Source organism: Spermophilus citellus (genome assembly GCF_964194105.1).
Source record: "Spermophilus citellus genome assembly, chromosome: 17".
In the NCBI taxonomy this organism is placed as follows: Eukaryota; Metazoa; Chordata; class Mammalia; order Rodentia; family Sciuridae; genus Spermophilus; species Spermophilus citellus.
The window spans coordinates 25922768-25946483 of record NC_138199.1 but is presented as its reverse complement, the minus strand read 5'-3'; the positions used below and the strand labels follow the sequence as shown (position 1 = coordinate 25946483).

The 23716-nt window shown below is 47.0% G+C and overlaps 1 protein-coding gene across 4 annotated transcripts in view; it reads right to left on the bottom strand.

The window, feature by feature from the left end:
- TRPV1 (transient receptor potential cation channel subfamily V member 1) overlaps window positions 1-23716 on the bottom strand; it is a 48116-nt gene that overhangs the window by 20908 nt on the left and 3492 nt on the right. The window contains exons 1-10 of one of the 4 annotated variants that reach the window (XM_081272891.1): window positions 22980-23484; window positions 11427-11746; window positions 10496-10662; window positions 10268-10420; window positions 9629-9769; window positions 9172-9470; window positions 8237-8416; window positions 5044-5202; window positions 3493-3588; window positions 1975-2045 (exon numbers count right to left, since the gene is read on the bottom strand). In XM_081272891.1, coding sequence (XP_081129017.1) covers window positions 1975-2045; window positions 3493-3588; window positions 5044-5202; window positions 8237-8416; window positions 9172-9470; window positions 9629-9769; window positions 10268-10420; window positions 10496-10662; window positions 11427-11713 — 1553 coding nt within the window. In that variant the 5' untranslated portion in view covers window positions 11714-11746; window positions 22980-23484. Of the gene's footprint in view, window positions 1-1974; window positions 2046-3492; window positions 3589-5043; window positions 5203-8236; window positions 8417-9171; window positions 9471-9628; window positions 9770-10267; window positions 10421-10495; window positions 10663-11426; window positions 11747-15756; window positions 16039-22979; window positions 23485-23716 lie in introns of those variants that run through there. The other 3 variants (XM_081272890.1, XM_081272892.1, XM_081272893.1) reach the window with 3 other exon arrangements.

Sequence of the window (23716 nt, the reverse complement as noted above, 5' to 3'; positions counted from 1 at the left end):
CTGCAGCCCTGCCTGGCCTCGGTGGACAGGCTATGTCACAGTCTGCAGGAGAAATGCAGGCTCAAAATAATGTTGATAAGAGGAACCCAAGTTACCCGGAAGGAGGAGGCTTTTGTGACCAGATCCTGAAACTCTGGAAGATAAAAATAGTTCCTCCTAGCCATAAAACCTGTAAGAATGTATCACTAGGAATCCAATTAGAACCATGGGCCAAGGTGATCTAGAGTTGCCATGACAGTGGGTACTTGAAAGTCTGATGTCACCCTGCTGTCAGTCATAAGTCAAAAGGTGGACCTGGGCAGGACTCTCTGGAAACTTCTCTGGGATCCCCAGTAAAACTGAAGAGCGAAAGAGGAACATTGTCCCTTTCCTCTCTGAGACAACCCACTCTCTGCCTTGAGACTGTTCCTTTTTCCTTCTCCTACCCCTTCAATAAACTCACTCCTGCTACTCTGAGTGACATGTCTGAAATCTTTCTGACTTGATTGAAAGAATCAGGTTTTGAAGAGGGGTCCTTGAGCTGCCTCCATTTCTTGGAAGGCCCCAGCTCCGTAACATCCTCATCTACTAGCTGTGTAAATGCCAGAAGAAGGAGCCAAAAGAATGGAAAGTGCTTAGGGAAGGAGGATTACAGAGAACAAAAAGTTAGAACGAGAAATTCCTATATTAGATTATAAGCTTTTTGTACTAGTTTTTACCTATATTCAAGAGATGATTTGATAAAATAAAAATGTTATACATATATATGTAATATATATTATATACACAAAATATTACACATATACACACACACACACACACACACACACACACACATATATATATATATATACACACACAAAATGTGTGTAAACACACATACATTTATGTATTTTTTAACATAATCCCAATGGGTCTTTCTAGGAATAGGTTCTTGAGTTTATTGTCATAAGCCTACATAGGAGAACATTACTCCTCTTAAGCAAATCAGTATTGTGCTAACCCTATAGACCTTGAATTTGCCCTTTGGGGCTAAAAAATAAGTATCTCAAGATTAGTGGGAAATAACAGAGTTTATGACCCCCTAAGTACAAGCTAACTTACATAGGATTAGAAACCACCTCCTTGCTCTTGCCAGCTATGAAGTCAGAGGCCCCAGGAATGAGAGCAATTTGGGAATGGGAAGAGAGGCTGGGAGCTGAGATCCCGGGAGATGGGACCCTCCCTGTCCAAAAGGCGCCCACCTCCACCCCCACCCCCACCCCCCACCCCTGCCCTGTGCATGCTGCTGTGTGGAGATTCTAGCTTATTTTATGAAGGAAAGTGGTTCCCTGGGACATCTACATTGTTTTATAGCTGCCTTTGTTTATCCATCTCTTCCTAAAGCAGTGACTCTCAATAGGAACAATTCTGGCATGTACATCCCATACCAAATGAAGGGCCTTTGGAAATATCCGCAGGCATTTTTGGTTGTCAAGGCTGGAGGATGGGGGAAGCTACTGGCTTCTAGTGGGTAGAAGCCAGTGATACTGTTCTGCAAGGCACAGGACAGCCCATTCCCCACCACAACTGAGAATTATCTGGTCCAAAATGTCAATAGAGCCAGGTTAAGAAGATCTGCCTAAAAGATGTGATATTCCTTGAAGGCAGGAACCATATCTATTTCATCTCAGTCTTCCAGTGCTAACCCAGTGAATGGCAGAGGAAAGGACAAATGGTTGGAAAAGTGAACAGGCACATCTAACTTAGACTCTGTCATATGAGCCTATGACACTGTCAGTCAATCTCAGTAACTGGTACTTATCTGGCACAGAAGGAAAACTCTCAGTACTCATTCATCCCACAAATATTTACCAAGTGCCTTTCATAATTGCTACAACATGTTTAGCAAGGCCCTACCTCTATGCCAGGCCAGGTGCAAGAAAGAGGATGAGTGAGAATGGACTTCTGTCACCTCAGGGACAAAAGAGGTATAAGAGTCAAAGTGTCACTTACAAAAGCATCTCACTGTAGCTATCCACAAATAAGGTCTTCATAGATGGCCGCCTCTGCAGGAAATATTGAATCTGCAAGTGAGAAGACAGAGCAAGGTCCCAGGAAATGTTAGATGTGACTCAATGAGGAGCCCCCAGAATGCTTCCTAAATGCATCATAATGAGACACTGGAGTGTGTTAAAACAGAGATTATGAAGAGTGGAACAGAATGGCTCAGGCTAATGGGGTGACATTATGTGACTTGGAGTGATTTGTTTTAAAAATATAGAGTGGAATTACAACTATACCTAGAAGTAAATTCAGGAAGGAAAAAAATCACTAAAATGATATCAATCACTGGGATTTAAAGGCGAGACTAGGAAATTTTTTTTCTAATTGCTTTTTTTCTTACTTTTCTTTAAATAAACATTATAGTTAAACTGTTCTATCCTGCATCCAGTGCACTTTAATCACCAGATTAGCCACTGGGGCTGGGAGGTCCCCATGAGGACACACACACACTTCCACCTCCCCCCACAGCTTAACCCTCTGTTTGTCATGATCACACTCAACAGCTGCACCTGCTGCTATGGCTTTATACTTTATTATAATACATACTCTGTGAGAAAAGAGAGAGTGTTGTTTCTTCGAAGACAAAGTCCAGTGGTTTGTAAACACTCCATAACAGTGCCTCACCAATAAAGCAGAATTTTTTTAAAGTAGATAATAGCTTAGACCAAAAAGACTAGAAGTCAAAAATTATAATCTCAAATTCTGCATTCAGATCTCTTGGTATGCATCTAAGCTCCTCTCTATTATGAAAACATAAATGATATTTTCATTATAGGTTTGGCTTTTGCAGGCACGGTGACATAAAATTCCAAACCATGGACCTGCATCCAAAGAAAAGCCTGCTGCTATGTGAGAATGGCCAAGAAATATGCTTGCATGAGTTTGCAATTAAAATAAAATAGTTCTGATATATGAGTAGGTCCCCTTCATTGTTCTGAGCTTTAACAGACTGTTTGATGAGTTAGACTATCAGTTATGATCCTATTACTTAAAACATTTCCACCCTATACATGTAATTAAATATTATATTCAAGCTGGGTGTGGTGGCACATGTCTATAATCCCAGCGAGTAAGGAGACTGAGGTAGGATGATTGTAAATTTAAGGATAGCCTCAGCAATTCAGCAAGGCTCAAAACAACTTAGCAAGACCTTGTCTCAGAATAAAAATGATGAGGCTCAGCCCCTGAGTTAAATTCCCAATATATATTACATTCAGTGGGAGGCTGGCCAACGAGAACCACTACCGTCTATCTCAACAGTGACTGCCCTGGGCCAGTGGGGACAGGCAATCCCTGAACCCAATCATCAATGCCTGAAGGAACCTCAGCTTCATATGCACACCCTCAGCAACACCAGCCAGGCCATTATGAATACAATAAATAAAAAGGTGAGTGAGTGATGAGCAATTCCTTTGGCTTTTCATCTCAGTGATAATGAAAAGTCACAGTGTGGGAAAGAATGCTTACCCCTCGGAGAAAAAAGTAGACTCCCCCAGATACAGACAGAATCTCTCCAGTGACTCGGAAATAGTCTCCAACTGTGTTTTTCAGCTTGTAGGGAGGCTGTGAGGTGCAGAGAAGTTGGTGACTCCATTCACTCATTTACTCGACAAACATTTACCAGGTGCAAAGCCCTGTAATTAAGACCCAGCCTCTGCCTGGGAGGCACAGCCTCCAAAAGGAGAGACATAAAGATAATGCATTATTATTATGGGGACACCTGCAAGGAGGCCTCTCTGTGGGACCTGATTTCTCCACAGTGGCAGAGTCCAGGTGCTAAGTGAAGCATGTGTACCATGCTCTACTGTCTCCCAGGCAATGTCCCTGCTCGGAGCTCTGCTTGGCTGGGAGCTGTGTGATGGGACATGAGGAGACATCTCACAGACCCAATGCCATATGAATCCTGCTGCCTTCACTGCCCAGGGTGCACACCTGGTCACCCAAGAGTGTCAGAGTTTTCCAAGGATGAGGGAGAGAGAAACCATCCCCCACACACCTAAGGGTGCAGTTTCCACCATTTTCTGGAGTGGATGTTTGATAAGCATTATTAGTTCACTAACTTGTCTTATTAGTACATTTCTCCTTTCTTTTAAAATGAAGTCATTAATTGGTCTTAATAGGTGGATAGAAATCAGGCTTCACCTAACTATGAAACTAAGTTTTAAAACTAAATTTAAAAGCAAGATGTCCCAGGGGGCTGGGGATGTGGCTCAAGCTGTAGCATGCTCGCATGGCATGCGTGCGGCCCGGGTTCGATCCTCAGCACCACATACAAACAAAGATGTTGTGTCCGCCGAAAACTAAAAAATAAATATTAAAAATTCTCTCTCTCTCTCTCTCTCTCTCTCTCTCTCTCTCTCTCTCTCTCTCTCTTCTCTCTCTCTTTAAAAAAAAAGGCAAGATGTCCCAAAAATAAAAGCAGCAAATTAAGTGTGTTCTGGGTATTAAATGAGACCGAGTTTCAATTCAAAAACTCAATGAAGTTCATGGCTCTTGATAGAAGTAAAAATATATATATCTGGTTTTAAGCTAACTTGATGGATATCCCAGGGCCAACCAGAAGAAGTAACACAACTGCACTTCTTTCCTGATCTAGGAAATAAATTAGGAGCCACAGAATGCATAAAACAGGACAGACGAGCAGGGTAGCAAGGGTGTGAGGCCTTCTGCCATCCCAAGACCCTGGACCCAGTCCAGGGGTCAGCTGCTTCCTGACCTGCATTCTTTCTCAGTATTCCCCTCCCAGACAATCAGGGACCTCAGTGGTTACATGCTCAGCCTCCCAGGACCACAAGGCTAAAGGAGAGGTGCCTAGATAGGAAAGGAGTGGGTGCCCAGGATGGCCTGGGACAGGGAAGACTGAGCCCAAGGAAATAACGACCTGTGGATGATCCTTCCACCACTCCAGTGAGCCAGGAAGGAGTCCAGGGCAGGTTCTGGCCCAGAACATGAGGGTCTTATGGGAATGTCCACATCCCCACCCCGTTCCCACCACCAAGGCCCACAGTTAGGCCGCACCAAGCCATCCACAGGCCTATAATAGGCGGCTGTGGTGAAGACGATCATATACAAGCAGTAGACAAAGAAGTTGAAGTAGAAAATGCGCTTGACGAATCTGTCCCACTTGTCCTGCAGGAGTCGGTTCAGAGGCTCCACCAGGAGCATGTCATGGCGATTCTAAAGGAGTAGAAAAAAGCAAGGGTCACTCCCCCACCAGGAACTGCCTTACACCAGCCCGTGGCACACTCACATCCATGTCACCCACTTCTCAGACCACCCAGCAGCTGAGGGTTACCAGAGGTCTGAACTAGTGGGCAGCCAGTGGGCTGGCTGGCTTTCCCACCGTTGTGACCTTGGTGTCCCTATGTGTACTATGAATGAGGTGAAAATGGACACAACCTAAGTGCTCACTTAAGGAGCCATAGCATTGCTCAACATTCTGAGTCCATTATCCCTGATGACTTATTCCCGAGACCCTTTATCCTTACTATTCCCATAAAAATGGGAAGAAGCTGGTTCAGGCAGAGCCTGGCACAAGGCTTCTGGGGGAGAGGCTGAAGCAGGGCAGGAAGGAACCTCTGGATTCTTCATTTCACACATTTCCAGCCCTGGATCAGGTAGGGGTGACAATTACGCAGGAAATGTGAAAGGACCTAGCAGACCCTTCCAATAGCAGGAGCTCCATGCCCAGATACTGTCGTTACAAGTATGCTTTGAGGCAAGTCTCATATCCAGAGACTGTTAAGGTTGAGGTGTCCTAAGGATATATGAGTCAAAATCAGTCATCTTGACCTCTCCCAGGACATAGAGGTCAAGCCCCAGCTCAATGTTGAGCTCTCTCAATGTGGTCCCGGTTCGGTGTCTTCTTGAATACCTTTGGAAACAGAAAGCTCCCTACTCCCTCAAGAAGCCTATGGAGAAAAACTAACTGTAGACATCTATTTTTGGAGTAAAGTTGGCCTTCTGTACTTTCCACAAATGATCCCAGCTGTAGCTGGATGGCCCCAGGACAAGCCCGCACTTCTGGCCCCCAGGAGTCTTTGGAGACATGAAGATGTCAGAGGTAGCCCCAAAGCCATCTCTTCCCCAGGTCAAACTTCTCAGTCCTTTTTTGAAGCCATTTCCTCTATGGACCACCTCTCTGGGAACTCTTGCATCTGAGACTCTGAGACAGCGGCCAGATCCAGCATGGTGGCCCAAGTGGGGGCCAAAAGGGCAGAGCAGGGAAACTTCACTTTTGCTGGACTCTGCTCCTATAAATATAACCTATGAGACACATGGCAGCCCCTCATTGCTGACAGCAGAAACTCCAGCCCCCAAGTCTGCTTTAGGAGCTTGAAGTATGACCTTAGAAAGAGGAGACAGGTGAGGTGGCTTTTCAAGGCAGTACACAAGATGGCATTGAGATCTTCATTTGGAACCAGAATAATTAAGCAAAATGTCATCCTCACACCTACACAAAGACATTCCAGATAAAGTGCCAAACATAAAATACCTATAAACAAGTAAAAAGAAAATATAGAAAGTATGTGTATAAACTTTCAGTGGAAAAGATCCTCCTTAAGTAAGTCACAAGAGAAGAAAAAGTCACTAGAGAAGAAAAAAGCTGACCAGTCTGACCCTATTAAAATGAGAACCTTTTATAAGAAAAGGATGCCATAAATGAAGTTAAAAGCCAAGAGACAGACTGGGAGAAAATAAAATACTTACAACACTTCCACAGAGAAAGGATTGATTCATTATTAAGGAGAACATCTATAAACCAAAACAAAGGAGGCAAATGATCCCATTGAAATTACAAAGGACTATGAATAGGAAATCACCAAAGAAACATGAAAGGTCTATAAACACATAAAAAAAATGCTCTAACTCATGGCAATCAAGAAAATGAGAATTCAGATATCAATGAGATAGCATTTTTGGCTCCACGGTTTTAAAACTAGCTTTTAAAAAAGATTGCTTAGCATGATGCTGCACATCTGTAATCTCAGTGACTCAAGAGGCTAAGGCAGGAAGATCAAAAGTTGCAGGCCAGCCTTAGCAACTTAATGAGACCCTATCTCAAAATAAAAAATAAAAAGGGTTGGGGATGTGGCTCAGTGGTAAAGGACCCTTGGGTTCCACCCCCAGTATCAAAAGAAGGAGGAGGAGGAGGAGGAGGAGGAGGAGGAGGAGGAGGAGGAGGAGGAGGAATAATAATGATGATGATAATATGCAGGTCAGCATACAGTTGTATATCTACAGGTGATAGACACATCCATTGATTCAGTAGCTATGAAAATATTAAGTGAACATACTTTTCAATTTGGCAATTCCAATTCCACATCTTTCACTGAAAATATCTTAAGCCTATGGCCAAGTGGCCTGCAGCATTGTAGTAGCAAAAACTACAAATAACTCAAATATCCTTGTAGAGACATTTACTCCTTACCCCTACTATGAATACTAGGCCAAAGTATAGACCCATATGTGCTAGATATAAAACTATCCACAAGACACAATTAAGTAAGAAAATTGGGGGGGACTTTTTTGCTTCAAGATTATACACATATCCTTCTATACTTTCTTTTTACTCCTTTATAGCTATTTTATGTTTGGAATTTTATCTGGAATGTCTTTGTGTAGGGATGAGGATGGGATTTTATTTAATTACATTTTGGCCTCAGTGCCACTTATTGAATAGTCCATCCTGCCCACTGCTTTGAAAAGCCACTCACCTGCTTCCTATATCTGAGGTGATGCTCTAAGTTCCTAAAGCAGACCTAGGGGCTGGAGTCTGCTTTCAGCAATGATTTCCATTTATGTAATCAAAATGAAGCTATGTGTTTAGAAAAGGAGGATTGTTTCTACTATGCTCTTCTGAAATGTTCCTATTTTTCTGGTATAAAAATCATCAGGAAAGCAATTGGTAGAAAGGAAGGGGGAGATGAGGCTGCAGGACATGGGCCCTGGGCAGTAGGTTTTCACCCTGAGAAACCAGGTAGAGGGCTGGGGATGTGGCTCAAGTGGTAGTGTGCTTGCCTGGCATGCGCGCGGCGCTGGGTTCAATCCTCAGCACCACATACAAATAAAGATGTTGTGTCCACTGAAAACTAAAAAATAAACACTAAAAAAAAAAAGAAACCAGGTAGAGCCAGACCAGGGCTAGAGTGAGGCTGGGTGCAACATAACTGGAGCCCTCCCTGGCTGGGTGTCAGTCCTGGCCACTCACAGGGGTCTCGCTGCTGCTGTAGGCAATCACTTCCAGCACTGAATTCTTCTCACAGGTATCGATGCAGGACAGGTCATAGAGTGAGGAGTGCACAGGCCCATAGGCCCACTCGGTGAACTTCCTAGACAGGTGTCTGCACTCAGGCTCCTGGATCTCCCTCTGGAGAATATAGGCCAAGACCTGCGCTGGGCGTAAGAACAGGTTAGAAACTAGCTGGGGGCCCAGCTCCACACAGGCTGCAGCTCCGTGCAGTCAGTCCACGAATGCTGCTGGGAAAATCAATCTTTTCCCACCCAGGCAAGCCCCCCACCTGCTCCTGACCACCACCAAAATGGACCTGCCGCTGCCTCAGACTCTAGTGGCAGCCACATCAGACCCACCACATCTGGGCCCCTAGTTCTACCATCCCTCAGTGAAGGACAGCCAGAAAACAGAAAAGAAAATCCAAGAAATAAAACCAAGGGCATAAAGTCAGACTCCTGTGAGGCTCAGACAAGCATGGACAATCTTGCAGAATGCCCTGGTATTGAGAAGCCCCTTTCCTCCAACTCCCAAGAGCCCCAACCCTTCCATCAGCCTTCCATGGCCTGGCATCATCTATATACCCACATTGGATTTGGACTTGGCCTACCCGAAACCATCCCCTCAGGGCATTCCCTGTTACCATAAAACCATGCTTGCCATGGAAAAACACCAACAGCAACTTTTTCTTTCTCTCCCTAGTTTCCGCCAACCCTATCCCAGTTAGGCCCCAGCCCCACCCCGACCCCAGGGACTTGGAGATACTGAAGAGTTGGAAATCTGCTTTGCTGGTTTTGCTCAGCAGCTCACAGTCTCTCTGACTTACTTTAATAGCCCCATGGGCACACACCATCCTCTCCCACACCACCCACATCATGAGCTGCCCCCAACTCAGGATAAATTTCCCTCCCTACCCCAATCTTCCCACTGCTGGCGGCCAGAGCCAACGGTGTGAGCCCCTTCTTGTTGATGAGTTCCTCCAACTTCAATGTAGGGTGGAGCTTGGCTCCCAAGATCAGGATCTCGTTGTACATGCTCGTCACAAACTTGGTGTTGTCGGCCGTGTTGTCTGCCACCTCCACCAGGGCGTGCAGCACTGTGTTGCCCACTGAGTCCCTGGCGCTGATGTCGGCCGGCTGCCAGGAATTCTGCAGCAGGAACTTCACAATGGCCAACTGGTTGGTGCACGCAGCCAGGGAGAGGGGCAGCTCACCTGCAGCCAACACGGGGCTCATGGTGAGACTGGCGGTCCCTGAACCACAGGGCCTCCAACTCCCTCTGCCTCAGCCTCTGACTCTGCCTCTGCCTCTGCCTCAAACATCCCATTAGCAAAAGTGAAAAAGCCATGTGTCTGCCATATGGCATTCCTACCAAAGTAAAAGCCAGGTCGCCCCTTGGTTTTCTTGAAGAAGTCCCCATTTGCAGCAGCCTGGACATCTGCTCCATTCTCCACCAGGAGGGTCACCAGTGCCATGTTCCGCCTCTCAATGGCAATGTGCAGTGCTGTCTGGCCTATGGAGGATGCTCACAGTTGGCTTTGTGATCATAGTCCTGTGGGGACTGGGACAGGTACACCCAGGAAAGGGCCCTGGGCAGGCAGCAGCTGCTACTGAAGGAACTGGACAGAAAGTACATCAATGACCCCTCCCCACCCCAGAAGGCCAAGCCAGGATCCTCAAAGGAGACCCAGGAAGGTCTTGAGACAGGATCGAGACTCCTGAGAACAAGAAGTACCAGATTGCAAGGTACAGTTGTCAAAACTGCCCAGGGGCAAGGAATGGTAGTAGAGAGGCCAAAGGTCATGACTTCCAGGGCCAGGGACCACCAAATCAGCAGGAGGGAGGCAGGGACCCCAGGGCCAAGGGAGGAAACTGCAGAAGATGAAGGTAGCCATCAGAACCAGGAGAAACCAACAGTGGCTGGTACAGGGAGTCAGGAGCTCAGGGGAATAAGAGCACCCCTCTGGTTCCAGGTGGACTGATCCATGCCCAACTCTGCCACCCTCCTCACCCTTGTAGTAGCTGTCTGTGTAGCTGGCATTGACAAACTCCTTCAAGCTGTCTGTTTGCCGGGCAATGTCCAGGAGCAAAGAGATGGTGTCATTCTGCCCATTGTGCAAGTTGAGCATGGCTTTCAGCAAACAAGTCTTTCCTGTCTCGGGGTCTGAAAGACAGACTGAGAGTCAGAGCAGACCTGGGCAAAGGGCCCCTCCCAGGAAGCCAGCCCTCTGGGGGCCACCTTTGAACTCGCTGTCCGTGAGGCGCTTCCTGCTCTTCTGGAGGAAGGGCAGCAGGCTCTCCAGCTCCTGGCAGTTATTCTGAGCGACAGCATCAAATATACTCCTGCGATCGTAGAGCTTGAGGGGCTTCTCAGCACCAGCAGAGACAGAGTCCTGGGACAGCTGCCTGAGGACAGATAAGGCCTTCATCACATACCTTCATGTCTCCTTGGTCGGGGGCATTTGTAGCTTGTCAGGAAAACATGACCAAACCCCAAGGCAAACCAAAAGGGAAAAAAAAAATATATATATATATATATATATCCCAAAGTCACACCTCAGCTTAGGTGACCTCCCAGGATTCCAATGTAGCAGGGACCCTTGGAGTATGTGTCTCCCTTCTGTCCCCACACTGTAGGTATCATTGATAAAGTCTTCACCACTGCCACCTCCGCTAACACCCAGCTCATTTGCTTCTCTGCTGGGGCTCAGGGGGCAGTAACCTGGAGGGCACTGGAGGCAGGGGTTTGCATGGCCCCTGCTAACTATAAAGGCATCCTACCACTGCCCAGAAATCAGCCAGCCTGTGAGTCCTCCCTGCCTTGCTCTGAAGAATACAGGAAGGCTGATGGGCTTCTCACTGGAGCTGTTTTGTCCTGTCTAAAATCTCCTAACCTTGAGTCAAGTGTCTAGGGCTGGTAAGCATTCCAGGCCTGAATTCCTAGCCATCAACGGGCAACTAGGATCAGCACATACACCAACAACAGTAACCAGGAGTCCCAGGGGTCTTAAGAGTGAAGACTCTGGGGCAGACCACCTCCCAAAGCTCTTCAGCTTCCCAGATCTGTGGCCTTTAACCTAGAAGTGGGACCACTTGTCTTATATCCATGATTGGGCCTGCTGCCCCTAGAGCTGGTTGGGACCCTGGCAGGGAGGGGACTCTAGACTTACCTGGCACAGGTGAGAGCATCCCCAGGCCTCTGGATGATAACAACTGAGCTGACTGTGATGGTTGGGCAGGAGGCCAGCTCACCTTCCTCATAAGAGCAATCCATAGGAGATGCTTCCTCTGAATCACCCTTCCCAAAGAGCCGAGTGCGGCTCTTGGTCGTGGAGAAAATGTGAGGCTTGGCTGGAGATTGCTTGGAGTTAGGGTCTCCATCAGGGGGGTCTGGGCAGGAATCCTCATGGGGTGGGTCCTCAGACTCACCTGAGTCTAAGTTAGCCCACTTCTTCATCCTTGCCAGATCCTCTGTGGATCAGTATGCAACCTGTGGACAGCCGCAGAGATGGGGTTTGTTTGCAGCTTGACTGCACATCCTCAGCCCCTACCTGCTTTCCTTGTCAGGTTTCTTGTGAAGCAAGACATCCCAAAAGTTCAACCATTGCTTCCCCTAGCACCCCAGAACTAAAGATTTTGGGACTGTACTTCCCACCCCTGGACCCCAGGGTGAGCAGCTCACAGGCTCAGGGCTTGGGGCAGAAGGATCTCTCCTCTGGGATTCTCTAGGCTTAGTTGGCTCATCCACAGAGTGAGGATGAGTACCACTGCCTGCCTCCCTCCCCTGATCAGAACAAAAGCAGCCATCAAAGTGGTTGTTACCAACTACATTCAGGAAGGAGGTCAGTCATGAGGAAATCTCAGCCCCAAAGAGTCAAGTGGTCTGCATCCTGGAACAGGGTGACACCTACTCTCTGCACTAGGCTTCCCTCCTACTTCAGGGGCCCAGGTGCTACATGCACCACCTGCCTCTGCCCTTCAGCCTGGTCACCACAACCATTGACATAAGAAGGGGCTTGTCTACGTGTGTGCACGCACTCAATCACAGGTTTTTTGTCATTTTGTGAAATTAGTGTATTTCAGGCATCCCTGCCTGCACTTTCAGACATGAAGTGATTTGGAGCTTGTGGGCCCTCCAGGCCTGAACCCCAGTAGATAAGCTGTCTGCTAGGGTCCACACATACAGCTGTAAGCAGGTGCTCATGCTCTTTTCCACCTCCTCCCTGCCTTCATTTCCCATGCTTCTCTCCCACCCAGCTGGACATCCTACTCCCTGATATCCAGGCCACCCCATCCCAGGGGTCTTTGCTCCTATGGGGCCTCACTTGGGGTGCTCTTTCTTTCTTCTCCCCTTGCTATAATCCTATCATCTCTTAGACAGCCTCTCCCCTCGAGATATGGTACTGATACAGCCTGCACAAGACCTCCTAATCCCTGCATGGGTCATGCCCCTCCCGACTCCAGAGGGCCTGGTTCATTGTCCATTCACTCTCATAGCCTTAGCCCAGTTCAGCACGTGGTCCACAAATTCTATCTGTCACTGCTTTACTTCTCCTGAACCCTGCAAACTTCTCCTGAGCAGAGACCTTGCCTGATCTGTCCTGTTATGAAAAGGCTGTTCTGGTCTCTGTGGGAAAATTGAGAACAATTAGACACAGAGCCTCTTTATTTTTATTTCTGCAGTGAGTTGGGGAGATCAATATTCCAGCCATGTCTGGGAAATAGCCACTGAAGGACTAAGAGGCAGCTCAAGTCCTGCATTTTCAAGTGAAAGTTCAACAGTGAAAACTCAGAGCATATGGCCAGGCCATGGCAATAAATCAGCTATGATCTGATGCCCAGATCATGTTAAAAATGTGAGCCCGCCTGATTGCTCTGCAGCTTGTAAACAGAGCAGACAGCTGAAGACAGTCCACTCTCCTTCCCCTGTGGTCTGCTCTCAGGAGGGCCTGAGTCTGTCCCTAACTCACCCATGAGATAGAACCCTGTAGCAGGGAGTGTTCCCTACCACAGAAAGCCCCCTTACAGCCACTCCCCCACCTGTTCATCCCATCATTCAACCCATCTGCTGAGCCTCCTAGGGGCCCAGCTCTGTGCTGGTGGGTCTAAAAGGAATCATGTCCCATGGGAGACAGAAACCAGAGTCTGCCTGGGACAGGAAGGATGGAGGTGCTGAAGGAGGCTTTGAGGAAGAAAGACAGACAAGGTGGGCCTGGAAGGAAAGCAGACGGAACAGAGGCTGGGGAGATGGCAGAATCTCAGAGCAGCTGAAGAGCAAGTCAGAGGGACTATAGGGCAGGCTGTGGGTTAGAACCTGATGGCTGGAGGTCTCGAAGGCCAAGAAAGAGAATGTGGACACGATTGTGTGGATGGCAGGAAGCCACCAGTAGCTTCAAAAGCATGGAGACCTGTGCTTTCAGAAGATAACTTTCTGTCAAGGACCATCCATAGTATAGGAAGCCTGTAGTCATTTAAAAGGCACAGGAGACTGAGAGTGTAGCTTAGTGGTAAAGCATGGTCTTAGCATGAGCAAGGCCCTAGGGTTCAATACCCAGCACTAAATAATAATAATAATAATAATAATAATAATAATAATAATAATAATAATAAATTAATAAAAATATAAATAAATGAAAATAAAAGGCATAGGAGGAGAATGGGAATAGGAATAGCCAGCATGTTTGAGCATCCTCCATGCACAAGGAAGACAGCCCTTCTATGCCCTTTACCTGCATACACTCAATTCTCCCAAGAGCTCTCAGATGTAAATATTTCACAGATGTGGAAGCTGAGGCCCAGAAAGGTTATGTTACTTTCCTGAGATCACACAGATAGAAAGAGGTGGAACCTGGATCTGATCCCACCTGGCCTGACTCTAGAGCATCGCCAGTACTCGACCACCTCTCTGAAAGGCTTGGCGTTCTTTCTCGAACATTAAACTCAGCCCCAGACCCTACACCAGAAGCTCGGGGCTGATCAGACCAGGAACTCCCACCCCTGGGGCCAGGTACAAGCCCTAAACTTGAAGTACTCTTCCACTCAGACAAGCATCCTAAGAAGCTCAAAACCCAAAATGCAAATAAGACCCAGGTCACATCCCATGCTAGGCTTTCCCTGGACTGTCCATGGTCTCCTCTTGGGTAAGGCTGGCTGCAAAAGAATAAACTAATCCCTGCCTAGCAGCACCTATTAGCAGGAGTCTCCATGAATCTTTCAGTGATGTTGTTGGTTAGGGGCTTTGTCTCTCCCTCTGACTTGTCCCAATTTAACCAAACCTAGTAAATAGGAAGCAGCCCATGAGGTACTGCCATTCAGTCCATCATTTGTGATTATTCACAAACCATTCAATTGCTACTTGAAGCAAGATAAGCACCAAATAAGCACCAAATAAGCACCACACACTCTATACATAATTTCCTACTGGAATCAAGCTTCTCCCAGGAATGAAAAGGAACCACTTGCTATAGGGTGGATGGAGGAACAGGGACAGGATTGTCTCACTGCCAGGCCTGGGTGTGCCCTGCACATGAGTCCCACAGCAATGCACTTGTCACATCTGAACCCTTGACAGTGATCACAGGGGGTTCCAACTGTGTTGTCTGTGGACACATGTTGGTCTTCTAATGGAAGTGGGGATTCTGGTTTATGCCAGATTCACAAATTCATCAAGATGCACTAAAAGATGCCCCTGAAAACCAACCCTGCCCACCAAGACCTGGTTTGACCTCTGGGTCTCCCTCACCTCCAGAGCCAGACAGGACACTGCCCCTCACCTGGGAGAAGGCTCCCTTCCTCCATCCCCAACACAGGCAAGGCATCTGAGCGGGGTTCTCCCACTTGTCTCTCTGCCCAAGTCATCCATCCACTGGGAGCACCTCCCTCCTACCACCTGTGACATTCTGAGAAGCTGGGACAATGCTGGTCTAGGACCCAGTACTATCATCCTCACCCCCTCTTCTGAACTCAGCATCTCCACAGGAGGGATGGAAAAGTGAAGGCTCCCTAAACCAGGAATGAAAAACAGAGGGGCTCTGCCAAGAACAAAGAGACAAGAGCCAGGACAAGACCCCAGCCAGATCTGCACCCCTCCGGCGCACAGAGAGAGCAATGTCCTGCAAACCTCCAGCCACAAACCTCCAGCCTCAGCAGCAGCTGCAGCCTCCTCACCCAACACAGAACAAAATATAACATTGATAACAACAGTGCTATCACTTACCCGGTGCTTACGATTAGCCAAGCTGAGTGCACAGTAATTTTACTTCAGCCTCACCGTGACCCCTGAGGATGCAAAAGAATAAACTAATCCCTGCCTAGCAGCACCCCATTAGCAAGAGTCTCCATGAATCACTGCTATTATCCCCATTTTTAGATGGGATAAATGAGGCACTGAGAGTCTGGTTTAATTGCCCACTGTCACACAACTGGCAAATGGCAGGGCCCAGCTTGGCCATTCTAAAAGCTAACATCTGCACTGACCATCAAATAACAAAAGGGACTTACCAGCTAGACTCAGGCACACCGCAGACCCGGTGGGTGCCAGGGAGCTCAGTGACAATTGCTACTTGAAGCAAGAGTTGGGATGGTGTGAGGGTCCTTGGCTCCTCCCTGCCTCTGTGAGGGTCCTTTGGCCCCTCCCCAGGACGTACTGCAGGGGTGGGCCGTGGGCGCACTCTGGCACTCAAGGAAACATTTCAGCAATGGCAGCAGCTGCTGTTGCCATGGCTCTGATTCCCAGAGGATCCCAAAGCTTTTCCCATCATTTTTGCCCTTTTTCAGAAACCACTTAGCTATTGCCCCTCCTCCAGCCATGCCAGGGCCACAGCGCACTTAGCTGCCTGCAGAACTAGCCCTACAGCTGTGACCTCAGCTCTCAGGGAAGGAGAACACTGCTCCACCTCCCAAACCCACCTTTCCTGCACATAGTGGTCAGGGAAGCAGCTCCCCAAACGTACCATCATAACCAGTGGAGTAAAACCCAGCAACCTGAGTCTGCCCTGTTTTTAAAATGAAGAAGTGGCGACTAGGGAGGCTAAGATAGGAGGATAACAAGTATGAGGTCAGTTTCAGCAACTTAGAGAGACCCTATCTCAAAATAAAATAAAAAGGAGTAGAGTTGTGGCTCAGTGGCAAAGTGTACCTGGACTCAATCCACAGTATCACACACACACACACACAAAAAAAAAAAAAGAATAAAGAAAAAGGAATGGAGCCATCATGTTACCCATCACACAGCCCTGGCCTGGCATTTATGGACCTATCTTGAGATGCTGTGAAAACTTGACCCAGTCTCTGTTTCCCTTAGGTCTCTCACTTCCTGTGTACCTAAACCTAGGGTGGAGACTGGGGTTCGGGAGGCGTCTAGGTCTGACAGGTCCCAGCTTTTCTCAACTGGGGTTATTCAATGAACCCCAGAACACAGAAAACTATGACAGCCTGTTTTTTCACTTCCACTAGTACCATCTTACATGCACAGAGGACACGTTCATGCATCACCTACAGTGAATTAAGAGAACAATTGGATGATTCTCTCCCAGAATCTGCTGAGAAAAGCCTTAAAGACTTTCTGGATGTGCACACTGGCCACAGACCAAAATGCCCTGCTAAGGTCACTCTAGCAGCTGCCCTCAGGAACCTGATAGGACTCCACGGTCAGACATAACCTGACATGAGCAACCACATGGCTGTTGCAGCTCTACCTGGAGAAGCTCAAGAGCTCTGACCCCTGAGTCAAGGCATTAAAGTACACTCACCCCCAAGGGCTCTACAGGACAGTTTACCAAGTGCTTTCCCAAACCTGCTCTCCCAGGTCATAGAACAACCCCGGACAATTAGAGGACAGAGGCTGACACAACCAGTTTACAAGTGAGAAATCCGTGACACAAGCAATGAGACAATTTTCCTGGCCACACTGCTGACCTGGGTGTGAAAGCCAGGCCCGTGCCACCCTGCTAGACTCCACGCCTTGCTTAGACATCTTTTCCTGTTATATGTGTCATTTCAGCTTCAATCCATATGATTCCCATAGGTAGTAACATACATATAACCTAAAACTATATTAACCATTTTTAAGTATACAGATCTGTGGCATTAAACACATATAGTATCCTCCATCTCCAGAACCTTTTTCATTTTCCTAAATTGAATTTCTGAACCTATTAAACAACAGTTACCCATTGTCCCTTCCTCTAGCCCCTGACAATCTCCTTCCTACTTTCTGTCTTCATGAATTTATCTATTATCCTTCTACAAATCCCACAATATTTGTCTTTTTGTAACTAGCTTTATTCAATTAGCAGGCTTCATCCATGTTTTAGTATACATCAAATTCTTCTTCCCTTTTAAGGCTGAATAATAGTTCATTCCATACCAGTTTGTATATCCATTCATTGGTTGATGGACACTTTGGTTACATCCACCTGTTGGCTATTATGAATAAGGCTAATATGAACATGGGTACACAAATATTGGTTCCTATCCCTACTTTTGACCCTTGTGGGCACACTGCATGCCCAAAAGTGGAATCTGTAGTACAAAAAAAAAAAAGACTCTCCAGCAGTGACCCCTCAACTCACGGGTCCTCAGGATCCTTTTCCTTATAACCATATGAATCAGAGCAATATCCAAGGAAAGAGAAGTTGACACTTCTCCTCCAGAATCATCCCCTTAGCATCCAATGGGATTTCGGCCTCCACTGAAGACAGAACACATGTCCCGACATGCACCCTCTGTTAACAGAGCCTTCAGATTCTAGCATATCTCCCAGAGTCTAATGGCCCTGTGCACACTCCCAGGCCTTCGAGAGAGGTCCTGGCCCTCCTCCTCCCCTGGCTGCTTCTACTCTGTTTCCATGGACACCTTTCCCCATCATGATCTTCCCTTACACAAGGAGCTACCAGAACCAAGTCCTTCCCCTTATCTCCTCCTAGTTCACATGCCGTCCCTAGAAACCTTCCCTCCTCCCCAGGACCCATCTGACCTGCAACTCTTTCACCCAGGTGTCCAGACCAGCTCTCTCCCTGAGCTCTCTCCCTGCCTTGTTGAATCTGCAGGTGAGGACCACAATCCCATTCCCTCAAGATGGACTCTTCCTCCATCCACGTTCAACTCCTTCTGAGCATCCTCCCAGGCCTATAAAGGAATCAACTTTCTTCTGGTCACCAAATCTGGTGTTCTTTATCATCTTCAACCTCTCTTCTCTGTCTGGGCTGTGTTTATGTGGCTCACATCCATGCCTCATTCTACCACAATGGTGGCAAATATTTATTGCATGTATAGAATATGCCAGATTGGGATAAGCACTTTATATACACTATCTCACTGGACACTCACAAAAGGTTCATGAACTGGGTATTTTTTTGTCCTCGTTTTATAAATATGAAAATTAAACACTGGCAGGCCCCATGACTTGCCCAAGGACAGTAATGGCTATACTTGTGTCCTCAGGAGCTTCCTAATGCTTGAATAGAGATTTCACCTCTCTGCTTTTTGTGACATGCTGTTCAGAATCTTAAATAGCTCCAAGGCAAGAGAAGGTTTTCATGCCACCAGCCTTCTCTGGACCTAGCACTGAGCCTTGCCTTAAGCAGAAGGCAGGAATTATTTATTGGTATGGCTTTATCTGAACAACACCTGCACTGAGTGGTTTCATTAGAATTCACAATACAGTTAGCGTCTTAGCAATCAATGTGGTTTGGGGAGGTCATAATTTGAAACTTGGTGTTCTTGGACCTATATAACAATGTACCCATTAAAACTCTTAGAAATGGATCATGTTTTAATGATAACTTCTTGGAGGAGGCTGCTTCTCTAAGCTCAGGATTGATGATGACAAGGGGCAGCACCATAAAGCAACTAGAGGACACACCAGCAGATGGTTGGCCAGATCAGGTATGACAGATGCTGAAAGCCACTGATGACTACCATCCTCGCTTTTAGTGCTACCACCAGGGGGTACATTGACCTATGCTGAGCTACTGACTCTGGTCATAGAAGCCAAATTTCTTTTCTTTAATCCATCTGGGTTCCTCTCAGATTTGTGGTCAGACTTTCTGACACTGTTAGAAACTAGCAAATTCCCATGTGCTGAAAAAGACTGATTATCACCAAATTGGCAACTTTCAGCCTGACATCTCCAAGAGGAGCCAGGTAGAACCAAGTGGTGTCAATCCCAGGCACAGGCAGTAGTTAAGACACCTTGGCAGGCGCCTCTATCTAACTGCCCAAGGACAGTGACAATTCTACTCAACTTGTCTTGAACTTGCTGAATCCTGTATTGGGATTTAATTTCCCTGACTTCTTTTTTGCTTCCCAGATTTTAAACAACTTCAGGAGTCCTAGATCCAGATGGCAAACAGCAAATCTGGAAGAAAATTACTTTCCTTCTGCATTTGGTCTGTGTGTTATCACTGTGTGCCTATAGCATGTGTGAGGCCCTGGGTTCAATCCCTGATGCCAAAAAAAAAAAAAATGTTTAAAGACCAAGTCAAGTGGAAAGCAGGGATCTGTGAGTTAGCATCCTCCAAAAGTAGATGGAGCTGGCCATCTGAGCTGGAGGGGATCAGGCACCAGCTCAGTACTGAAGACAGGAGCATTATAGAGCTGAGTCCCAGTGAAGGGACCAGAGAGATAGAGGGCAGCTGGAGGGTCAGGGAATGGACTGAGAATGAAGAAGCCCAGCTGTGCTGGATGCCAGCTATATAAACTTGAGGTGAACCTGGCTGGTAGCCCCACTTCTGGGGCTACTTCTTCATCCAAAAATGGGCAGAAGTAGCTGCCCTGCCTGGTTTGTGGGGGTTTCTGGGGTTTAATAAGGATACTGGGTTTGAATGGGCTCTGGGAGCTAGTAGAGCACAAGGCAGGCAGGAGGGGTTATTGTTCTCAGAACTACGTCTGCCGACTGCTGAGCTATATCCGGCCATTAGCTTGAGGTTGTGACTAATTGTTTTTAAATGAAAAAAAAAACAAGATTTGTTTAATGTTTCATGAGTCAGGCAAGCAAGCATCTCTATAATGAGAATATCTCACCGTCAAAGATGGTCTGGCCATCTACCCATGACTGAGACAAGAGGTCAGATGGGACTCTCTTTCCTGAGGGCCCTCCATGTGCTTTGGAATCCCACTGCAGTACAATAGGGTGAATAAAATGGTCTCTTCTCTCAGGGAGCCCCCAATGGGTGAGCAGAGAAGACTTGCACAGACTGGCTGATACCAACCAAGGCAGGGCACTCAGTAGTTGGCACAAGCCAGGGGCCAGGAGCATTGACCAAGGTTCTGGATTCCAGTTGTAATCCAATGACAGATGTACCACTAGGAAGACAGTGTGCAGTAGGCAGATGACATTTGGGCATGGCTGTGGACAAGGTATAGAATTTTGCCTTGCAAGGAGGACATTCTAAACATCAACTTAAGTTAAGGTACAGGAGGACAGGGTAGAGAACACCCAATAGGGACTCTGCCCTAAAGGAGCTTTTAGTCCACTTAAAAAAAAAAAATCATGAAAGCCACATAAACATGAAGTGGATACATTCAAAAGGGTATGTGTCATTCAAAGGGTGTGTGTCAGGGGTAAGGGGAACAAGCTAAATGGGCTGGAGTTCCACACCTCTGCTCTGTACTGGGCCAGGCTGCCCTTCTCTCTCCAGGCCATTTTATAGCCTCCTCTACTCGGCTTCTGCCTCCTCTAACACCTACCCTCCAATGCAGCACCCACACGATCAGTTACATTCCTAAAGACCTCCAAAGTCTGTTGATTTCAGGACAGTTTCAAAGCCCTCAACCTGACATCCAAGACCTCCTCAAAGTCTGGTCCACACTTCTAACCACAGCTCCAATGACATTCTTTCATTTGCCCTATGAAAAAGTTACTCCAGACGATATCACACCCTGGTCACATAAACCCTTTAATATAAACATATTCAACTAGCCTGACCCTTATGTCTAAAATGCCAAAGACAGTGGGCTCTAGGGTTTGACTCCTGGGGTCTCAGATAAGTTACTTTTAACTCTGTGTGTCAGTCTCTCCCTTTGAGAAATGGGGATGATAGTACCCACCCTCAGGGATTCTTATAAAGATTAAATTAACTCAAATAAGTGGAGTTTAGATCAGTTCCAAGTACACAATAGCACTCAAAAAAAAAAAAAAAAAGGTTAACTGCTATTGGTGTCAATGAATTGAAACTTTTCAAGTTCTAGTTGTGTATCACCTGCATGGAGGATGAAGTGCTCCTCCTTCTGGGCATTTGGGTCATTGACGCAATGTTTCATCCCCTTGTAATAGAAATTCAACAACATACCTGCTTACTGGACAGAACACACAGCTCCCACTGGGTGCTCCATAAATGAGAGCACCTCAGAGCCCACTAGACTAGTCTGGTCTGTGTTGGGAGTAGTAGAGACTTCTTGGTCTTACTGTGGCTGTAGCAGTCACGATGAACTAAGGTGCACTATTGTAACAAACATCTCCCAAAGTTCAGTGATTATTTAAAAGGATTATTTCTCACTCATACTATGTTCCCCTCATTGGTTGGTGAGGACCTGACACCACGTTGCCCTCATTCAGGGACCCAGCATGACAGAGCCTGCAGTCTCTGGAACACTGCCAGTCATTTGTGACAAAGGGAAGAGACTGTGACAAGTAATACATTGGCTCCTAAAGACTTCTGCCCAGAAGTAACACCCCTCTGTTCCCATTTCACCACCCAAGCAAATAGGAAAGTACAACTCTACCAAGAGCCCTTAATACCAGGATAGTGAGGAGGGCATAGAGATGCACACCTGTAATCCCAGTGACTAGGGAGGCTGAGGCAAAATGATTGCAAATTTGAGGCCAGGCTGGGTAACATAGTGAGACCCTGTCTCAAAATTAAAAAAATAAAAATAAAAAGGGCTAGGCATGTAGCTCAGTGGTAGAGCACCCTTGAGTTCAATCCCCAGTATAGGGAAAAAAAACAACAATGATATTGGCATGCAGCCCTAATCCTGCACAGTAGCCTCATTCATTACTTGAGGAGCAATGAGGAACAAGCTGGTTTCAAAGGCCTACTGCCACCTTCTGGGAATGAGGGCAGAACCAGTAAGTGACTTTGGCTGGAGAAACAAAGCCCTGGCTTCTGTGCTCTATCCCTCTCCCCCACAGAGGACCCAGGCCACATGCTGTTGAAGGAGCAACAGGACCTTTGGTTGACAAGCCTCAGCCTTCAGGGGTAGACTGGATATGTGGTCTGGAAAAGGGAAAGAGAGTTCTATTGCCACACTGGTCACAGAGTGGGCTGTCTGGGCTTACACAGCACCCATCTAGTGCCTAATCTTATATGCTCCATCCATAGTAGCCTGAGCATACAAGACAGGCTGCCTCCCTGAGGTATGAGGACCTGATTCCTTGGACAAACATCCCTCAGCTTCACCTTCTCTCTCATAAGGCCCTCGATCGGAGACCAGGTCTCACTCATCTGACCAAGAAACATGATCCAACTTGTGTAAGAGATCTGCACCCACCTGTCCTGGTAGAAGCCTGGGAGGCAAGGCTGGGGCAAGGCTGTCTAGAGGACAACCTAGAGAGGATACCCAGAGCTTTGTCATCCTCCTGCACCAAACTTGGTGGACATGCTGTAACATACAATCTTTCCAAAGCAGACAGATGTGTGTTTTATTAACAGGACAAGGCTCTGAAAGAACAAGCTTTATTTAGTATCTGAAACGCAACCAGTATCACCTGGCAAATTTACCTAAGGGCTTCTGGCAAGCATATGACTTGTACAATGACATTTACAAAGAGACAACATGACTGCTTCCCAAAATCATGGTTGTCTGGTGCCTCAGAGACAGGCTTGCCTAAGACTGGGATCCTTTGGTAGTCTGGGAGTCGATGCAATGGCCCACTCCTGGAAGCCATTCCAAGGCCATCCCTTCCAATAATGGGAGGACTTAAGATGTTCTGTAGGGAGGCCAACTTGAGCAAGATGTTTCTGCTGAGTCAGGAATACAATGGGCCAGCAGGGTCCAAACTGAGGGAAAGAAGGATTGGGGCAAACAGGATAAGAGTGTCTCTCTGATAAAAGCCACTCCCCTTGGACAAAAGCAAAAACATGTGGCTATACAGACACAATCCTGAGAAAGGGTCCTGCTGGAGCCTTGTCAGCTTCTTGGGGATAATGTGCCAGAACAGTGCTAGCCACAAAGCTTCCATCCCCCTTGCTGGTCATGCCATCTGTTTCTTCTTTCCTGTGATATATCTTCAAGCCAGTTCTGTTGTGAGGATTCGGGGCAATTCTAGGGTAGTAGGCTTTCCTGGGAGTGCATGTGCATGGCAAGAAGACAAGCTCAAGCCTCTGCATCTTCATCCCAGCCAATCTGCTTCATAGTGGGTCTGATCCAGACAGTGAGACTAGGGGTGGGGCTTACAGTCACATCATACAACCCAGGAGGAAAGGACTTTTCCAACAGTCCAAATCTGACTCAAATC